General features: G+C 41.1%; 1 protein-coding gene across 1 annotated transcript; it reads left to right on the plus strand.

Moving 5' to 3' along the window:
• The first annotated feature begins 16,076 nt into the window (after positions 1 to 16,076).
• On the plus strand, positions 16,077 to 18,267 carry Crp (C-reactive protein). Its single transcript, XM_050142880.1, has 2 exons — positions 16,077 to 16,309; positions 16,525 to 18,267. Exons 1-2 carry the CDS (start codon positions 16,246 to 16,248, stop codon positions 17,136 to 17,138), a joined length of 678 nt encoding a protein of 225 aa, XP_049998837.1. The 5' UTR covers positions 16,077 to 16,245; the 3' UTR covers positions 17,139 to 18,267.
• Positions 18,268 to 21,266: the final 2,999 nt, after the last annotated feature.

Raw genomic sequence — 21,266 nt, forward strand, 5'->3', positions numbered from 1 at the left:
CTTCACACCGAGCAGACAGCATCAGTGTGTGTGTGATGGTGTCTGATATTTATTATTATGTTTCATAAACCTCCTGTAAATTAGAGTAGCTGGACTATCGCTATGTAGTCCACAGAGAAGACAGCAGGATGAGCTTCAAAACAGAGATGATGATGGGACCTGTTGGTGAGCCCAGGGCTGATGCACAGACACGAGTACATTTCCTTCTCGGAGGGCCTTCTCGAACATTCTTCAATGTGTCATGGTAGTTATTTCTGTTTACATTAAAGTTATTTTTAGCGCCCATAGAAATAAAAATTACACCTGGTGTGAAGAAGTCTGTGACTTCGCTTGGAAGAAGGACGGCAAACGAGTGGAGCGAGGCTGATAAATGCTTTGATCCGGTGGTTAATGAAGCGAGGATCCGAGGGACTGGTCGGTCTTTGAAGAAGAGAAAACCTGAATGTAGAGCCTAAGAGAAATCTAGGAGCATCTGCTATAAAAGAGCCCCATGGTTACAAAGCAAGTACTTTCAGGTCTATTTATTAGTCAGTATTTTTGAGAAGCCCCCCCCCCCCCCCCCGCCTCAATACTATTGTTCCTATGAGAGCGCCTCATCCTGATTCCAGTGTAGGTGTTTCCTAAGTCTCACCAGCCCCCTTCTTCCATTAGTAAATCTGTGCTATAGCCTAGGATGCATTCTGCAGCTAGGTTACTATTTCAAAGTCTTATATCCATGACCATGGTTAAGTGTAGAAATGATGTGGCCCTACTCTGACTTATGTGGATTATTCTTCTACTTCTAATTTTGAATTAGGGTTGAAGGTTCTTCAGTCTGAGAAGAGCTGAAAGGTGGGGAGAGGGAACTCTTTTGATTCCTGGTTCAAGTTCTTTATAGGCAACATCTTTCAGATTTATGCTGTGTTGTACTGAAAAAATTAACTGAGGATTCCTATATAGTTTCTTCTTCCATGGCATTCTGCTCTTCTGATGCTTAAATGAGCAGATTTTAGGCAAATAGTTGTATGTTGCTGAATTTTAGGAGCCTTTTAGAAAGCACAGTTTCTATGTCAGAATCTAGTTTAAGTTTTTGGTACAGGATACACAGACTGCTGGGGGAGAAAAGGCATCATGGGCTGGGTTTAACTCAGTGATGGACCCTGCCTGCTACAATATTGACATCTAAGGTAAGATGTGCCCACAGGTGCAGTAGTGGCATGGCTGTTAAGAGATGACCAATTGCTTTCTGATTGAATTTGGGGCTTGTTTCATAGGACAGAAAACCTGGTCAAAGGCCCATGACCGGCCCTGACTGGGGAGGTCATGGGCCCTGACTGGGGAGGTCATGGGCACTGGCTGGGGGCACGCTGCTGTTGTTTTGCTATATGATTGTGTTATCAAATTCCATCTACATATTTTTGTGTACATAGTTCTGTGCTGCTCTTGACTTTGGTTAGAGAAGCTTCTTTTTGCTGAAGTTAGTGGTTAATGCAGAGATTTATAACTGGTCAAAATGTTAAGAATACATGACCTTGAGGATTCAGTACCAAACAGGACAGTTGTATCACACCCACGGGGTTCATGAAAGTGCAGAAGAGGGAGCAAGAAAGAAGGTAGAAGCCAGAAGATAGGGAAAAGATCTGTGAAATGTTGCCTTTTGGACCTGACATGGCCATTGCATTCACGAACCAGCATCAGCTGTGGCTGCCTGCATAAGACCCGAACAAGACTGATCTAACCAAATTTCCAGTATGGATTGGGTAGGGGCTTATGAGACTCTGTTCTTACACAAGGAGCTATCAGCAGTTGCTAACTTCCGGTTGGGCTGTGTGTGGCCACTGGTAGATTAGCCATAATTAGTGAATGGTCCCACATATCACACCTATATGTATACTTGTGAATATTGACAGTACTAATTAGACTCAGTCTCTCTCTCTCTCTCTCTCTCTCTCTCTCTCTCTCTCTCTCTCTCTTTCTCTCTCTCTCTCATAAAGAGGACATGAAGTTAAGAGAGAGACATTTCGAATGGGAAAGTTAGTGGGGAGTTGAAGGGAAATAGTGGGGTGTATATGATCAAAATACATTGTATACATGTGAAAAATGAAAAGTGCCATAAATGACAGAAAATCTCATATAAATGATCTTGTTGGGTTTGAAACCTCTCTGTGAAAAATTTTCAGTGCCAAATTTTTGCCCAGTATCCCTTGTCATGAGGCAATCTCCTCCCATTCTTCAAAAGCCTGCAAAACATAAAAGGTGTTATGGGAAAAATATGACTTAGGGCATGCCACTCTAAATTCAATCAGTTTCAAAACCACTAAGTATCTTAGTATAAAAATTAGAAATAAATTAAGTTACAGTGCAGTAAATTCTGAGTTTTAACTTTAAAAGAAAGCTTAACTTAAAAAATCCCCTCCTTAGTAGAAAGTTGTGATAACATACGGAGATAAGACAAGAGCATCAACATGAAGGGGGCTGGGATGTATCCCAGTGGTAAAGCCTAGTGTAAGGAAGGCCCCAGGTCCTGAGTACCACTAAAGCAAAGCAAACCAAAGTCACATAAAGATGACAAAGGATAGCACAGAAGATCCATCTAAGATGGAGCATGTGGCCAGATGGGCTGAGAGGAAGAGATATTGAGCGTTAATTCCAACAACGTGTCGGATTCCTCCTTGTTGTGTGCTCTGAGGTTAACTGCCGGTACTTGGTGGCAGAGTACATACTCAGTGGTCAAAAGAAACAAGGATGCTGTTTCTGCATTGCCCCGGTATTGTGTTCCTTACCAATCCCAACTGAAGTACTCATGTTTCAGAAAGCAAGCACCGTATCCGAACTGACTCTCCTAACGAACAGCGGCGGTGCTGGAATTTGTGTCAAGTGGGTGTTCTGCTAAAAGTCTGATGATTGATGCCATGTTTGAATAGTAAAGACATTTTATTTGTTTAGTTTTGATTTACATTGAATCATCCCTTCTGAAGCAGGTTCTGGCTTTGTCAGTTACATTAAGACGATGATATGGCAGAAGGAGACCTGAATCATTCAGAAGCTGATGAGGTGATTTCTTACAGATATATTTGGCCACGCAGAGCTAAGGTGAAGACTGACCAACGGCCGATTCAATTTAGAAGTCTGCTTAGGGAGATTATCAAGATGAAACAATTTGTTGAGAGTCTGGGAGAGACCTTTCCCAGGAGTGTTTCTCTGGCCTGAACAATTTTTCAGTAGAGGGCTGCAGCAACGGCCTCTGGGTCCAGAACCAATCATCCCTTGTCTAAACGCGCCACCGAGACTATGCCACTGGATGAGAGACCTCGGGGACGTCAGGAACAAAGGCTCAAAGGGACAGCTGGGAATCCAGAGCTTTTGATTATGCAGAAAGAAGAAAGACACATCAGGTAAGAAGCGGAGACGGTGACAAGTGGCAACAAGGCAGATTTCTAAGCCGTGTGACAGGTGACAATATCCCTCATGTTCTCAGAGGATGCTTAGGCAGATTCTCCTCACAGAGGATAAATGCATGGGCTTAATGCCTGAAGAGATTACATTAATCTCCTGAGAGATTTCCCCTAGATGAGATTTTAAACCCAGGATGGCTAATATCAGCTCACTGGCATCTTGCAAAGACAAACCCACGATTTTCCTCAAGTGTTCTCCTTTTCTCAGACACTATGGAGTTTCTATTATTGCCGGTAGCGACATGGAGTCCTGGGTTTTGGAGAGATGATTTTGTCTGAAAGATTTCGTTTAGTAACTGTGATACTAATTTTCTCTCTGTATTTTTGTAGGCGCAGAGTGAGTGCTACGACAATCTTATGTATTCCATTAAATTCCTAGGACTTTTTAAAGGCAGGGCTTATTCAACTCCAGTAGACTTGAAGAAGCCACGCCTCCCTTTGTGAACAAGCTTAGGTCTTGGATGCTGAAGTGATCTGGATTCCCCATGACAGTGCAATACAACTCCCTGGTTGAGACAGGTGGAATTAGAACTGAAGGGGAGAAAGTCATAGTGAAATTTTTTTTAACTCACAAGGGCAAGGACATCTGATTTTAAACTTTGATTCATTTGCATTTTACTTACAAGGGAGTTTAATATTTGTATTTTAATTTCATTTTAGAAATGTAATAATGAAAAGTTAGAGTTTGGGCATCTATATATTGTTCCACATTGGTTATTGATGTCGTTTGATTTCAATATAGAAATTTGATGGGGCTATATTGAGGAATATGACTCAGGTGAATTTGGATTGAGAATAGATTAGGGAGTGAATTTTAGATTTAGTTGTGGTATAGTCTTACAGTTAATTGATGTATCAGGACAATCTTTGCATTGACTTTCAGCATTCATGGAGGATTTCTGGACCTTGAGAGCTTGTTTGGGAGGATCTTACAGAAGGGTTCAGCTACTTGAATGAAGAATGGTCCTTTCTGTTGGAGAAGGTCATCGCTTTTGATGGAGAGCAGGGCAGCTTCAGGAGGACTGTGCAAGGAGTAACGAGGGAGGAAGGAGGCGCTGGCCTAGTCTGCAGGATCAGCCTGGGTGATGGGCGGCGTGACAGTTATAATCGGGTCATTGCGATATGTTGTTGGAGAATTTATTTAAAAGGGTACACTGCTGATAGCCATATCTTTGATGATTCTAGGATCCTTGATCAGGAATGATGGACACAAAGAACAAAAGGTCGACCTGTTTTAGGTGAGATATTTATACCCTCTTCCTGTATGGGACAAATCCGAGTGAAAGAGAGGTTCCTGACCATGACTCTTTACACCAATTCTTCCTGACTGGGTGGCCACTTCTTAACTCTGGAACAACACTGGTAGCTTAAAATCTGCTCCAGTGGGAATATTTATAGCGAAGAAAACAGCAAACACAAAATCATTATGGCTTTTGTACTGTTGGTTTGTGTGTGTGTGTCTGCATGTGTGTGTGAGTGTGTGTGTGTGTCAAGGATCTTGTTCTATCCTGCTGATAGCATATTTTTGGATCTGCTCTTGGCCACATGATGACCTTAGCAGTGAATCTTTACACCTGTGACAGGGCACCTGTTTGGTTCGGCATGACCTGGGGTGGGTGATTAAATCTGTCTGTGTCTGGGGACCAGTGCTAAGCCATTTTTTTTTCTAACCCAATCTCTTTAAGCTTTAAATCAGTATTTTCAACTCCATGGTTCTGACTTTTCTTACTGGTTCAAAACTCAAAGAACAAGGAGAAAGCGTTCTGGAAAGGCTCACAAACCCCAGTGTCCACAGTTCCCCTCTTGAGTGCCTGGGAATTCGTATGAACTTACAGTATTCTAACACTATCTTAAAATATTACTGTTTTTAAAAACTGTATTTTTTATTTTGAAAAAATGGTCCTGTCAAGAATTAGAAATTTATAGCACATATGCATAAGTATATTTTAAAACAATGCTCACATAATTAAAAAAATAGTCTTACCTCCTGTCCCAGATACAAGTATGATCATGAAATTTCACTGCCTTTTATACATGTGTTTTTTGGAGGTTATAACATTTTTCTTAATATTTTTTGGAATAATTTTATGGATTTATAAATATGTTGAAGACACAATACAAAGAGTTCCCCTGTGTCCTTCATCCAATATTAACGTCTCATGTGGTCATGGTACATTTGTCAAAACTGAAAACAGCGTTGGTGGGCGCTAGTAACTAAACTCCAGGCTCTTCTTGCATCTCTGCCGGTTTTATATCAATGCTCGTTTCCTGTTTAAGAATTCAGCCCAGGACACTACAGCACATTTAGTTGCTGTGTCTTTTTAGTCTCCTTTGGCCTGTGACAGCATCTCATTCTTTCGCTGTTTTTCATGACCTTGACAATATTGAGAAGTCCTGGTTGGATATTTTACAGAAAGTCTCTTAATTTGGATTTGTCTGAGGGATTTCTCCTTTACAGACTTGATGCTATGGGTGTTTGAGATGAATTATTCACTGTTTTTAATACTTAAAAACACAGCAGATAAATATATTTACATATGCTACCCAATATTGTTTTGAATTTTAAAAGTATGAGATACCATGTTAGCAGTTTTTTGGAGAGCTTGCTTTTTATCTTGGAAATTGTTTTTGGGCTCTGCCTGTTTAAAAACATTTCTTTTGCTATAGTGTAACATATGCATTCCTGAAGAATCTTCATGCTCTGCATGATTTGTGCACTAAAAATAACAGGGATTGTGAGATAATTAGGCCCGTGGATAATTAGAGGCAGACCATTCAAAACCTATGCAGTAACATAGCAAGAGGACTAACATGAACAGGAACAATCCATGCCATTATTAGCACAGCGAAGCCTTCTCCCACACTTCCACCAGCCTCACAATTAGTCCCGCTTTTATAGCCTTCAGTCCAGAGGCCCCACGACCTTTGAGATGCGTTTCTGCAAGGGCGATCATTTTCAGCAGGGGCTGGTCTCATGGAAACTTAAAATCTCATTTGGAGTGTAGCTTCTCCAGTCATCAAGAAAATTCTGTGTTGCATAGAAATTCTTGGCAGTGTCTTCATCAGCTCTTGCCGCATCACAATATACTTTAATACCGTGGAATGCATAGTGATGTTTGAAGCCACTATAAACCATCTCCTGCACATACTCACAGTGCTGAGACAGGAGTCTCAGCATCTTCATTAAGATCTTCACACTTTACAAGGAATTTTTCTTTGCTTGTGAGAAAAATGTGGTCTTTATTGCTTCACCATTAACCTGCTGGGGAAGATGACATATGAATGAGTAGAACCTCTATGTTATAGCGACACTATTCTTAATTTACCTAAAGCCTCGATTTACATATTGAAATGAGGGACGGCCTAATTTGCATCCAGACGTTTGATTTGTGGCTGAACAGGATATGTACGGATCCTCTTCATGCCTTTTAACCGAGGCAAACAATTCCGTCATATGGAAAAAGCATTTCTCAGATGGAAACTAGCATTTCTTCATTTTCTTTTTTTGCCCCTGAAAGCAAACAGTGTTGCAAAGAGTTTTCCTGTGCATGTCACTGAGGGAGTTTTCCAGAGGTTATGTTGATAGAGGTAAGACAGTTGGGCTGTAGGATATGGGCATCCTTAATGCAACATATGTATCAAATTGGAGAGTAGCAATACCATCGTGATATTAGGCCATCCAGTGGACGTGGTTGCAGTTCCATTTGTTAATTTTATATCCTTTCCTGTTTTATGCTTTAAGTAAAAATGTTGCCCATTTTCTGTTTGACCTCCCTCTATGTGCTGTTTAGGTTTTAGTAATGCTATGGCTAGCTTCTTATATGTTATATATCCTAACTGATTACTTCTAGCGGGAAAAGAACATTTTAAATGTGTTTTATGGTTATTTTATATCAATACAAATATTAAACTCCAACTAATTCTAAAAGTTGTACGTGTATATCCCTAGGATGTTTTATAACACAATTCTTTATTGAATCTTTGGGAATTTCATATCATGCACACCAATCCAGCTCACCTTTTCATCCCTCCATATCCACCCTTCACCCTGGCAGCATCACCCCACAAAGGAAATGTTAGTATTCAGGCATCTGTACTGGCCTGACTTTGGGGTATATGTCCTCAGCTGTAGCCACTAAGAATGTACCCCCTGTGCACATTCATTTATGTTCCCTTTTAAAAGGGCTCTGCCTACCTCCCATCTCTCCCTCTCTGTCTGTCTGTCTGTCTGTCTGTCTGTCTGTCTGTCTGTCTGTCTTCTCTCTTCTCTTCTGCCACTCCTGTCCCCAGAGGCCTGTCTTCCCTCTCCCCTCTCCCCTTTTCCCATTCGCTTTCCCCGAATAAAACCCCCTCCACCTGAGCTCTGTTGCATGGTGTCTTTCTCTCGCCCTTTCTAAATTATAACAACCCCCCCCCCAAAGTTAATTAAAAATAAAAGACCCACCTTGTTCCTCCATCTTTCCTGACTCTCCAGTACCTCTTTATTCATCCTAGTGGCATTGAAAGCTGCGGGGTGTCACGCAGTGTACCCTTTTGTCCAATCAGCCCCTCCTACAACTGTTCATTGTGTGGTTCAAGGTCATCATTATCACTGGACCCTCGCTTAAACTCCTCTTGGACGTCCTGCCATGGACATCAACACAGACTGTGCCTGTGGTAGGGCCATGGGCCCAGACACGGCTCTCAGTGGCATCCCAGACCTGGATGACACCATGCCCCCCTTGGGGAGGGGACAGTGCTGGCCACTCAGATCAGCATGGCCCCAGGGACAGCATGTCCTTTGGACAACAACATGGCCAAAAGTTATGGTCTAAACCCTGGACATCTGTGTGACTTTTGGTGGCAACACGAGTCACAGACATCAACATGGACCCTGGCTGCTGTATGACCACAGACCCAGACAAGGTCCTCAGCAGCAGCCGGGGCCTAGTTGTCACCATGGCCCCAGGTGGCTGTGGCCGTGGAGGTCACTCCGATTGGCATGGCTCCAGTGGCAGCATGGCTATTGGACACCAACATGGACTCAGGTGGTTGACCAGACCCCCGGCATCTGAATGACCTTCAGTGGTTACCGAAGCCATGGATAGCAACACCGACCCCAGCCGCAGTAGGACCATGAACCCAGACATGGCTCTAGGCAGCATCCCTGGCCTGGATGTTACCTTGGCCCCAGGTGGCAAGCAGGCCACCAATACCAGCTTGTTCCTCACTGGCTCGGCTTCTCCACTTCTGCTTCTTTCCACAGCACACGAACCACTCTGTTTCTCTTTCTCCTCTGTTTCTCCACCTTGTATTTGCTCATCATAATGGCACCCACCCACCCGGTGCCACAAGGCCCGTGGATGTCTTCAGCCAGCCTGGACTGTGAGGACCCATGCTGGCCTGTGGGTGTCTTTCATCTGCCTGGGTCAAATGGCACTGGGTAGGCCTGTCATAGGACTTTTAATATAGGCAGTCATACACATAGCTTGTATATTTCAGTCCTTTTCTGATTATTGGGTAATTTTACCCCTTGTCTTACTATACTGAATTTTTTTTTTACTATACTGAATTTCACAGTTTACATAGCAAGCATACTGTCATTCCAAAGAGGTGGATCTAAAATTTCATTGTGTAGGAGCTAGAGAGATGGCTTAGTGGTTAAGAGCACTGGCTGTGCTTCCAAAGGACCTGAGTTCAACTCCCAGCACTCACATGGCAGCTCCCAGCTGTCTATAGCTCCATTTCCAGAGGATCTGGCATCTTCACACAGAGATACATGTAGGCAAAATAACAATGCACATAAAATAAATACATTTTAAAAAATAAAATTTCATTGTGTGTGTGTGTGTGTGTATGTGTTTGTCAGCATAAGCACCCATGTACATGTTAAGGCCAGAGGAAGATGTTGGGTATTGTCCTCTCTCCGTATGTTTTATTCTCTTGAAGACCTGAGGCTTGCTGGTTTTTTTTCATTAGGTGTGAGCCAGAGAATTCCAAGGATTCATCTGTGTTTGCCCCTAGTGATGGCCTCACATGTGTGCAGGGTCACTCCCTGTGTTCTTACACGGGTGATAGGGATTCAAACTCAGGTCCTTATGCTTGCTTGGCAACCATTCCTACTCACTGAACCATCTCCCCAGCCCCAAGTTTTAAGAATAATATTTTTTTTGTAGATAGAGTTTTAGTTGAAACTTTTATTTTTAATGTAATAAGGATGAATAGAGGTGAATTTTTTAAACATGATTTTAAAATGATCCCTTTGAATGATATTTTGATGTTGCTATTTAAGTGGATCAAGATGGTATAAATTACATTGATAGGTTTCTCTAATTTTCTGGGGAAAACCTTTGACAGGCAAATGCTAATCATTTTACCTTGTGTAACATAATGCCCTGTAGCTGACTACCCAGAAAAGATTCCGACCCACTGCAGAAGCCCATGGGAACCATTCGGGCAATCAATCCTTGTCTAATTGCATGGCATGGACATCTACCCTTCAGTCATATCCGTGGATGGCTGGCCTCACTCCTGCTATGAATGCTTATGTGCCTTCTCTTGCCCAAGCTCGCTAACTTGTTTAGCTCTAACTGTAAAGTCTGAACTTTAGCTCCTCACTCTAACTAGGGAACTGCTGCCACGAATGTTAAGTTGTTATTTGATGCTGCTCTTGTGTCATGGACTCTAGTGATACAGGAGGAAAAGCTATTACTTCTCCAACCTTGCCAGCTGTGGAGTTTGACTGTAATTGACCCCCATAAACTCACAGGGAGTGGCCCCCTTAGGAACTGTGGGTTTATTGGAGTAGGTGTGGCTTTGTTGAAGGAAGTGTGCCACTGGGTGTCGGCTTTGAGGTTTCCTATGCTTAAGCTTCTCTCAGTGTCACAGTCTGTTTCCTTCTGATCAAGATGTAGCCAGCACCATGTCTGCCTTCAAGCCACCATGCTCCCCGTCCTGAGGATAATCAGCTGAACCTCTGAAACTGTAAGCTGCCACCTCAATTAAATGTTTTCCTTTATAAGAGTTGCCATGGTCATGGTGTCTCTTCACAATAGAAACCCTAACTAAGACACAGGCTCATAGCTGGAGAGCTGGAGAGCAGGAATTCTGCTCTCAGAGCCTGATGTCCCGTCCCAGATCCTTCACAATGTCCCTCCTGTGAGCAGTCCCAGCAAATACTGGTCAAACCAGACGTATGAGTTTTGCAGGGGCACTTGGTTTTGCTTGTTGTCAATCCCACTTTGCTGTGATGTTTTGTAGGGATAAGTCCCACCCCTTATGGGGCGTGTTCGCCTCAGGATAAAGTTCTCCTATAAAATTGGTGAGCGTGCTCCCAGCGCTCTCTTCTGCTTTCCTGGTCTCCGCGGGAACAGTGGTTCTGTAAGTCTATTCCTCCATTAAAGCTGTCTATATTTTGACAATCTGTCTGCATTCGCTTACGCCGTTACAATGTTTGATTTTTTTTCTATGTAGTTTGGTTATATTTTGTTTAAATATCTTTGCATATATAAAATTCATAGGTGAGATAGACCTCTCATTCTCTGGTGTTCTCTTTATTTGGATTTTAAATTAACGTTATGATATTCTTAAAATAAGTCAACATAATCACAAATCCATCACTTCCAATATTTATTATTCCTTGTGGTACTCATATTGATTATTTTTATTCCTGGGACCCAGACATACAAATTGAAGATCTTTGTCCTGAATTTGCCATGGATTAGACTTGGATCTTGTCTACACATATTTCCTAGGTTCCTTTGATCTGACTACTTGCATCACCCATATATTTTTCTATTACTTTTATGATTATTTCTTTACCTCTAAATAGTTTTTATTCAATATAATAGTTTCTTGGGAACTGGATGGCTTGGAAGTTACAAGCCCTGCCTGGTTGTTCTTTCAGAGGACCCATATATCACTTCCAACATCTACATAACGGTTCATAACTATGTGTAACTCCAGTTTTTGGATATGCCCTCTTCTGACCTTCACAGGCACCAGGCATGCATGTGGTACATATGCAAAACACTCATTCACATGTAATAAAAATGTAAAATAAAAAGTTATTTGTTAATGCTTTATATAACCAGACTAACTTAATTATATATTTCTTCTTTCTGCTTGTTTTTGAAGACAAGTCTCATATAGCTTAGGCTAGCCTTGAACTTGCAGTGTAGTGGAGGATGCCTTTGAACTCTTGATCCTCCTGCGTCCATTTCCTAAGTGCCTGGATTACTGGCATGCATCACCATTACCAGCTTTTCCCATTTGCTCTCAAATTCCTAAGATAGGCATATCTATATTTGTTAAGTGAGGCGTTCTCTATAACATTAAACCTTCCGATTTGCCTGTGGATGCTCTTACTGTTTCTGTGGCCTATCTCTAGGAACTACGAGAAATGAGCAGGAAATACTGTCGGGACATATCAGTAATTTATCATCAGGCTTGGGAACCTTCTGGGTTTCTACAAACTCTCGGGGCAATATCTTATTCATTGGGCTAAAAGATTCTTTCTGCCTCAGGCATGAAGAAAGGACTCTGGGAAAAGGAGCAAGGCCTGGTCTGAGAGCCTAATCCACACTGCTGCCCAGTGGCCTGTCGCTCACTTCCATTATTCTTTACTTTAGGGCGCACTAACACATTTTCACAGTAGCCGTTCCCTGCATACGTTCTGGGTCATGATAAATTCTACTGATGCACGTTTCTTGCTTTTTGGATTTCAGAGAATTTGTTTTCCTTTCTGCCAATGAAACTCTTCTCCTCCAACCCTGGTACCATATTGATCTATTTTTCAGAAATATATTTTCCGTCATTTGTAGGAACTGCAGTGGGAAGATGGTATTGGCATCTGTGCTCCGTCCATTACAGCTTAGATTTGTCTTCTATGATTTTTCTGTGATTTCTTCTTTCAGCTATGCCTTCATTTGTTTCACTCTACAATGCTACTGAGCACCAACCACCAACTCCGGTCCAAGCTTGGTATCGGTTGTCTTTCAGGAAGGCAGTGCTATTACCCATAAATAAAAGGCTGTGAATTTTTTCACATTCTTCATAATAGACTACTCTTTCTTATTTGTAGCAGTCTATGTGTGCTTTTTTTTTAAAGCCTTGGAGGCTTAGCTTGGGTTCGAGACTCATTACCAAAAAAGCAGAACTCACTGATCTAGGTGTGAGTCAACACGTTCTTTTGTCCTTGCTCACATAACGTTGGCTAGGTGTCTTCAGATGCTGCTGCCTGATGCCTCTGCATTTGGTCAGATTTCCGTTCTCATCAGTAGTCTCTCCATTCTGTCTCGTTTGAGTTCTTACTGTTTCTGCCTAGTTCTGACTCCTGTCCTATTTACAGAACTCATCTGGCTAATGACTTAGTCCCCGATCTTCATTAGCAGCTCCTAATATTTGTCAAATTGGTGACCTGAGGTCCATTAAGTCTATGAATTTATAATCCTTCTTGTTTTGATACAAACCTTATGTTTCTTCCATTAAAAACTGTAAATCACACACACAAAAAATAAAATTGCATATGACGAAAAAAAAACTGTAAATCACTTGTCTGAGTATCATTTCCTTATTTAAGGACATTCAAAATCTTTCATTTGCTTTAAGTGAAATGGCCTTAGGAGCAATATTTTTATAGATTATTTTATTAAGCAGTTTATATAAATAATGGAAATAGTATAATAATAATTATGGGTACAAATGCAATAATTTTGCAGGTAAAGTAGGATCATAATTCTAATAGTGACTAGGAAGTAAGGAATAGGAAGTAAATGCTATATTAATGATTTAATTTGGTTGGGTGGGGTGTGCAGAAATGATTTGGTACAATCTATAGAATTTTGACATGCAAATCAATGTAATTTTGGACTGTAAAGACATTGATTCACTAAAATGGATTATTATGATTATAGGGGTTCAAACAAGATTTTGAAATTTGTTTATGAAGCAGTATAAGATGAAATTTGGATATTGGTGAGCATGTTTTATATTGTTCTTTTAGTCTCTATGATAGTTAGCTTTAACTATCAACATAATACAATCTAGCATCACTTGGGAAGAAAGCCTCAGTATAGGACTGTCTAGATCAGGTTTGTCTGTGGGGTTTGATTACCTGAACTGAGGTAGGGAGACTGCCCACTGTGAGCGGCACAATTCCCTAGGCAGGGGATACTGAACTGTATGAGAATGGAGAAAGGGAGCTGAGGACAAGCATGTATGATAAATGATTTCTTTGCCATTTATTAACCGACAAAATCAATGCACAAATATTAAAGGACAAATAGGGAACCTGACCCGAGTCTCAAGCCACCGCTTACACTTGCCATTGCTTCTTCCTCACTTGAAAGGGCAGCCTCTTCCTCTTCATGTCCATCCCCAATGAAGACCTCTTGCCTCTTGGACCAAAGCATTCTTCTCATGTGGACCTGTGACAGAATTCCTGTAATGTATGCATGCATCCATTGTTCTGTTCCTGATTATGGATGTGATATGACCTGCCTCTGTCACTTTTCTGTAACTCGGAACTGTGAACTTAAGTAAATCCTTTCTCCCCTAAGTTGCTTTTGTCAGGGTATTTTTTTTAATCATAGCAACAGGAAAGAAAAATAAGACAGTCCAGAATCTCTCACTTCCTTTTTTTGTGGCTCAGTTTAAATGCTGTTTCTCTGTAAAATCCTGTGCTTTTCTGGCCTGGTTCCTATGTAAAGATACTAGGATGTTTCATGGCAAGTGAGGATCAATTTGAAACCATGGTCTTGGGTCCAGGGTATTGCTACAAAGATATTTTTGCTTCCCAAAGATCTTTGAGATGTAAATATCATAACCCAATTGAAATGTGTAAATGAATAAAAGGGAATTTGTGGATAACCCACATTTGAAGATCAGAGTCCAGTAAGAGAATGAATTCAGAGTCTCAACATCATTGAGGTGCTATCTGTCTCTTTCTTAGCTTTAACTGGGAGTCAAACTTGGAGCAGTGGGACCAACAATCACTTCTTAAGGCCTTCATACTTGTTCACTTTAAAAACAATGCACAAGCATTCAAGAAAGAATTAGGAACTGTTTTCAGCAGTTGCATAAGATGAAAACCCAAAAAATGTTATTAAATTTAATAAGAGAGAGAGAGAGATGTTTATGTTGTTTTGCTCTCAAGTGATGGAGGTCAGAACCTGAATCCTGGGGTTAGGGAGGAAAATATGGAACAATGGAGATTGTAGTTACAAATAACCTTTCCTACTTTCCTTTCTTTTTCCTCTCTGTCTCCTCTTTCCTCATTATTTCTCAAAATGTTAGGTTATTACAGTATTGGTATTTTAGGAAGTGGTAGAGTAGAGATGAAATTAATGATGTATAATGTAGAAAGAAACTCATTAGGTGATGGATCGTCTGGACCTGTTGCAAAGGTGCAAGGTTGATCTTAGTTATATAGAACAATTGCTTATTTCTTATGGAGAGGTAAAGGCTGGTAGATTTCACACTGGAAAGACATAAAGTGGTATCAACCAAGCTCCAATATGAAAAAAAAAACACCAAATTTATGATGATTCAACAAAATATAAAACAGCAGATCCTTTAAGCAAATATTCAGGTTGATAGTCAAGGGCTGAGACAATGGCTTAGTAATAAAATGTATAGGTTCAGTCTATCTTGTTGCTGTGCCAACCTCAACATGCAGCTTGCCCATTGTCAGACAAAGGTGACGGTTCTATCTCCTATCAGCGTGTATGAATGCTAGCCAGAGGGGAAGGAAGACATGAAAGGGAAGCCACATATATCTTCACTTTATAGAGATCATCTCTATTCTGTCCAAATCTCATTTTGGTCTGATAGCTGAAGCTGGGAAACCTAGTGTTTGGCAGGATGGGAATGCACCTAACTAAAGCTGGTGTTCTTACTGAATGAATGGTTCTCTGCTTCAGGGGATACAGTGTTGCTTCTCTAATTTCTCAATTACAAGGTGACCCACAAATAGAATGAAAGAGTGCTTGAGGTTGTCAGGGGTTCAGGAGCAAGACAAAGGAACACAGTATTCAACTAGAAGCCTGAGTTAAGTAGAGACCTACTTAACTGCTTAACTTATTTAGCTAGGCTATGTGATTTGTGAACAACAGAAGCAAACAGCGAATCATCCTAACTCCTCTCTGAAGCTTTCACATTAAAACAAAAAACAATAACAACAACAAACCAAAACAACAACAACAACAACAAAAAACCAACCACAGAAAAAACAATGTTTCACGGGATTGAGCACAATGGTACATTTGGGATGGGACACCTGTTCCCTTCAGTCAAACGCCTCTGATAAGTCTATGCAGTTGGCTAAGAAAAGTTTGTTTTTGGTGCTGAGAATGTCATGCTAATTTTCTTTATTTCCCAAAGCGTAAAAGAACAGCTTCCGGAAGTGGTTAGCAGATGCTGGAGATGCAGGCATCATATGCACACACGCGAGTGCTCATCTATTAAGCTAAGATTTCCCATTATTTTCTTAACCTAGATAGGCAAAGGGGAGCCTTGGGAAGCGTCCTCATTTTTCCTGTCACGAGAAACTGGTGATTCAGTGGTCACAAGAGTTTGTAATAAATAACCCACATCGATTTCTCTGTTCCAGATGATTTTGGCTTCCCTTCCTCCCAGTGGTCTGACATTTGCCCCAAGAGGCAGTGTTAGGAAATCATTTACAAAGTGGTCCAGCCTCTCCATCTGCTATAGTTATAAATCCAAGAATGGGCTGGGACTGAGGCAAGGGATCCAGGACTTCTCATCATTGCTCTGTCAGATACAACTGTGTCCTCGTAGTGGAGAAATCCAGATCCCAGCAGCATCAACAGCCATGGAGAGGCTTCTGTGCTACTCACTGATCTTGATCAGCTTCTCTCAGGCCTTTGTCCAGAAAGGTAGGAGCTATTCTAAAGATTTGATCTGGGGTGAGAAGGATGAGAGCCTAATATTTAACATATGGAATTCAAGAAGCAGCATCGGGTACAGATGTGTATTTGTGTAACCTAGGAAAAGGCCAGATGCATCTTGATCCCAAACTCTACTTGTAAATGAGGGATATATCATTGTTATATGAGAAACTACTCACCTTTTTTGGTTTTCTGTCTCACAGACATGTCTAAAACGGCCTTCGTATTTCCCAAAGAGTCAGCCAATTCCTATGTATCCCTGGATGCACTGTCAAAGAAACCACTGACAGCCTTCACTGTGTGTCTCCATATCTACACAGATCTGAGCACAACCCGCAGCTTCAGTATTTTCTCTTATGCTACCAAGAAAGACTCTAATGCCATTCTCATATTTTGGAGTAAGGATAAAGGGTATATATTTAGAGTGGGTGGGCCTGAAATAGTGTTCAAGGCTTCTGAAATTCCTGAATCTCCAACACACATCTGTGCCAGCTGGGAGTCTGCTACGGGGCTTGTAGAATTCTGGGTTGATGGGAAACCCAAGGTGCGGAAAAGTCTGCAAAAGGGCTACACTGTGGGGACAGACGCAAGCATCATCCTGGGGCAAGAGCAGGACTCATATGGTGGTAGTTTTGATGTAAACCAGTCTTTTGTGGGAGACATTGGAGATGTGAACATGTGGGACACTGTGCTATCTCCAGAACAGATCAATACAGTGTATGTTGGCGGGACACTCAGCCCCAATGTTTTGAACTGGCAGACACTCAAGTATGCAGTACAGGGTGACGTGTTTATCAGGTCCCAGCTGTGGCCCTGACCTACTGTTGTGAGTCATGAGACACCTCCTGGGATTACATTCTCTCCCTTGTCTTTGGTTATAGACCTTTTAACACCAACAGATGCTGCAGCTCTAGTCTGTGAATATGGCCCTTCCACCTCCCTGCTCTGCCTTCCTCGGCAGCAGGGCATGGCATCGAAGTGTATGGCATTGCAGTTTGTGCATCACACTGGGAATCTTTATCAAAGAGAACCAGAAAGTTGCATATTTTTGTTTTTGATTTTTTTGAGACAGGGCTTCTCTGTGTAACAGCCCTGCTGTCCTGGACCTTGCACTGTAGACCACGCTGGCCTTGAACTCGTTGAGATTCACCTGCCTCTGCCTCCCAAGTAATGGGATTAAAGGTCTGTGCCACACCATCTCACTTTTTTAATATATATTTTTAATTGAAAGAATTTTGAACAATCGCTCACTCTCACATAGATGAGAAAACAGACATACAAAAAGAAGAGTGAATTTTTTATTTAAATTTTTTGTTTAAAGAATTTTATACATGAATGCTGTATTTACTTCATTTCTACCTATCCCTCTCCAAATCCTCCTGTGTCTTGATCTCTTATTTATTAGTTTTATATGCATACACATAAATACATACAATATGTACCATCTGTCTATCTATCATCTATCTATCTATCTATCTATCTATCTATCTATCTATCTATCTATCTATCTATCATCTGTCTATTATCTATCTATCTATCTATCTATCTATCTATCTATCTATCTATCTATCATCTATCTATCTATCTATCTATCTATCTATCTATCTATCTATCTATCATCCATTTAGCATTGCATGGATGTTGTTGAGGGTTGACCACCTGGGACTGGATAACCTATGGGTCGGGTGGCACGCCCCTGAAGAAAACTGATTCTCCTTTTCTCAGCAGCCATTGATTGCCTGTGGCTTTCATACAGGGGTGGGACTTTGTGAAATTTCTTCTATCCATGTTGCATGTAAACTAGTGTTGCCATTATGAAGGTCTTGTTTAGGCAACCCAGAGAGATGGATCGCTGTCTGCACTGTGCTCAGAGTCAGTTCTTTTCTGGAATAAAATCTGTATCTGAACTTCCCACAAGTCAATAAAGCCACTATGGTTTGAATGAATTGGGGCTGTTTCATGACTAACTTCATTATCAACACTCTGAAATCAAGAGTCTGAGTTCAAGCTGATGTTGCTGCCTTGCAGGACCATATCCATACTACTCTGCCTTCTGCTGCTGAAATCTCCTGTGATGAGTCTCTTTGAGAGGCACAGCCCTGCTTTGGAGATAGCTGGTCATTCATGGGTTCAGGTGTGGGGTTTGACACTTTTAGAATTCCAGTTTGGGGGAAAAAACCCTAAATATCATTGAGAGTCATGATTCTGTAGTCAAGTCCCATGATAGAATACGTTTGTTTCATTCTGTTTGGCTTCTCAAAGAAACAGACTCCTGAGGTACCCTTTACCATGGTCTTTCAGAACTGGGTGAATGTTGAAGTTATTTCATAAGGCCCTCCTTATTCAGGGTTGGGGAAGGGGTTCATTAAATCATTGTTTTAGGGAAGGTATATAGTAGACTGGCTAAATATAGAGGTTCTAGGTTTAGGTCCAGGTCTTGGTTTTATAACTTACCAATTTTGTGACCTCTATGACTTTGTTTTCTTACTTACATACAAATTGGGAGAAATGATTTAATCCACTTAAAAGGCCATTGTAAGAGCCAGATATGATCACACCAATAGAAATCTCTTATAAAAGTCACCCTCTGTTATTGTTAGTGGACATTGTACTTATGCATAAACATTATACATCCTGAAAATACCACTGCTGGGATTTGTCTAGGTTGGCAGCAAGTGAGTTTCTGTTTTGCTAAGAATTTAGTTCGGACCATTAGGAGAATGAACAGAGTGTCTTTGAAGAAATTATTTATGAATATTGATTTCCCTAATTGACCATTGATAACCATTTAGAAGCACAAGAGTTAAGAAAATACATTCTTAGGCAAAACTGTGAGTGCAAATAATTTTCCATTGTCCAATTAGGGTAGATCCATACACTCTGACACTCAGCTAAGTGGGAGAGAGGTTTGATGCTCTTCTCTAGTTAACGAATCTAACCAAGAGATATGTCTTAATTATAGAAGTCCGTCCCAACTCCCCAGGGATGTGGGATAAGCTAATATGTTCTTCAGAATTCAATTATGGGTATCTTGCTACTCACAGTCGAGTGGAGACCCTCTGGCCCTGATGGTTTTATCCAGGGAAATTTTAACAGGTAGCATTTGCATTCCATGTGGATTAAAAAATGTTAATAAATTATTTCTATAGTGCTTAAATTTAAGCAATTTAACTTACTGGTGGATACTTTGATGTAATCTTTTTAGAAAATGTATTCCTAGGTACCTGGTGAATTGTCATCCGATATGAAGTTGTTAGATGTAATCTAATAAAATGCTATCTACTGAGAATGATTTTGGTTTGGGAATATTGGTGCCATCATTTTATATTTTTGTAAGTGGATAATACCAATCTTCCATGTTCATCATGCTCTTCCATTGCTCTTGGGAGTGCAAACTTGTATAGTTGCTTTGGAAATCAGTATGGAGATTTCTCAGAAAATTAGGAAACAATCTACCTCAAGACCCAGCAATACCACTGTTGGGTATATACCCAAAGGATGCTCAATTACACAACAAGGACATGTCCTCAAGTATGTTCATAGCAGCATTGTTTGTCATAGCCAGAACCTGGTAACAACCTAGATGCCTCTCAACCGAAAAATGGATAAAGAAAATGTGGTATATTTACACAATGGAGTACTACATAGCGATAAAAAATAATGACATCTTGCGATTTGCATGCGAATGATGGATCTAGGAAAAAAAATCATATTGAGTGAGGTAACCCAGACCCGGAAAGACAAATATAATCTGTACTGGGTGATATTGGTAATACTGTGTCAATACGTGTCTTCCCAGAGTTTATACATCCAGCTTATCCAGTAACATTAAAGTGCAAGTTAAAAAGACAGAGAGCCATGCTGTACTTAAATTCTGATATTAAAACTAGGCAGTAGCTAGGAAGATGGCTCAGTTGGTAAAGCACTTGTCTTACAAGTCTGAGGATCTGAGTTCAGTCCACAGAGCCTACACAAAGTTGCCAGGCATGGTGGTCCATGCTTGATCCAACACTGGGGAGGTAGAGACAAGAGGACTTCCAAGGCTCACCAGTCAGTCAGTCAGTCTGATCTCACTGGTGAGCTCTGGAGTAATGGGGGATGCTATTTCAAAATAAATAGATGGTGTTCCTGAGGATGATCCACTCCTGAGAATATTTTCTGTCTCTTATATTCAAGTACAAATAAATGTGCACACAACTGCACACACCTATGCACAGGTAAATATGCACAAGCATACACATGCACACATAGAAACAAGGAAAAATGATATGTCTTGTTTCCTGGCCTGGAAGGTAAGTTAAGTGGGATTATTTGTTTATTTTTTCCTAGTTTAGTTTCCCTGGACACCTGGCCCAGTGACACCCTATAGACTAACATGGAAACCACTACCTCTGGGATGTGAATCTTGAGTGTGGACTCACTGGCTTCAGAACTGCTAGGCCAGACTCTCTGGAGTTAGAGCCTGGGAACATAACACATCATATTCCCAGTGTGCTTCAGAACTAGTCGTGTCTGGTGGGCATTCGTAGTTCCCAAGAAGCTTCAAGGCAGGTGTGGCTGTCTTTAAAGAAGGTTCTAGAAGAGATAGACCCAGAGAATACCCCTGACCCAGCTTTGGTGCATGCTCCATGCTCTGTGAACATGAATACATGAACTCGTCATGTCCCATTGAGACTCTGAGGGTGCTGACTGTCTAATAACAAGGCAGATCCCTCTTAATATTTAAAAATCCCCTGCTGGGCGGTGGTGGTACACAATTGTAATCCCAGCACTTGGGAGGCAGAGGCAGGCAGATCTCTGTGAGTTCGATGCCAGCCTGGTCTACCAGAGCTAGTACCAGGACAGGTTCCAAATCTACAGAGAAACCCTGTTTCAAACAAACAAAACCAAAAAAAGCACCCTATTATTTTTCAAAAATATTTTTATTTTTGAAATTAAATATATA

The sequence above is a fragment of the Alexandromys fortis genome, unplaced genomic scaffold (genome assembly GCF_014885135.2).
Source record: "Alexandromys fortis isolate MF-2015 unplaced genomic scaffold, M_Fortis_MF-2015_v1.1 scaffold_51, whole genome shotgun sequence".
NCBI classification, from domain to species: domain Eukaryota; kingdom Metazoa; phylum Chordata; class Mammalia; order Rodentia; family Cricetidae; genus Alexandromys; species Alexandromys fortis.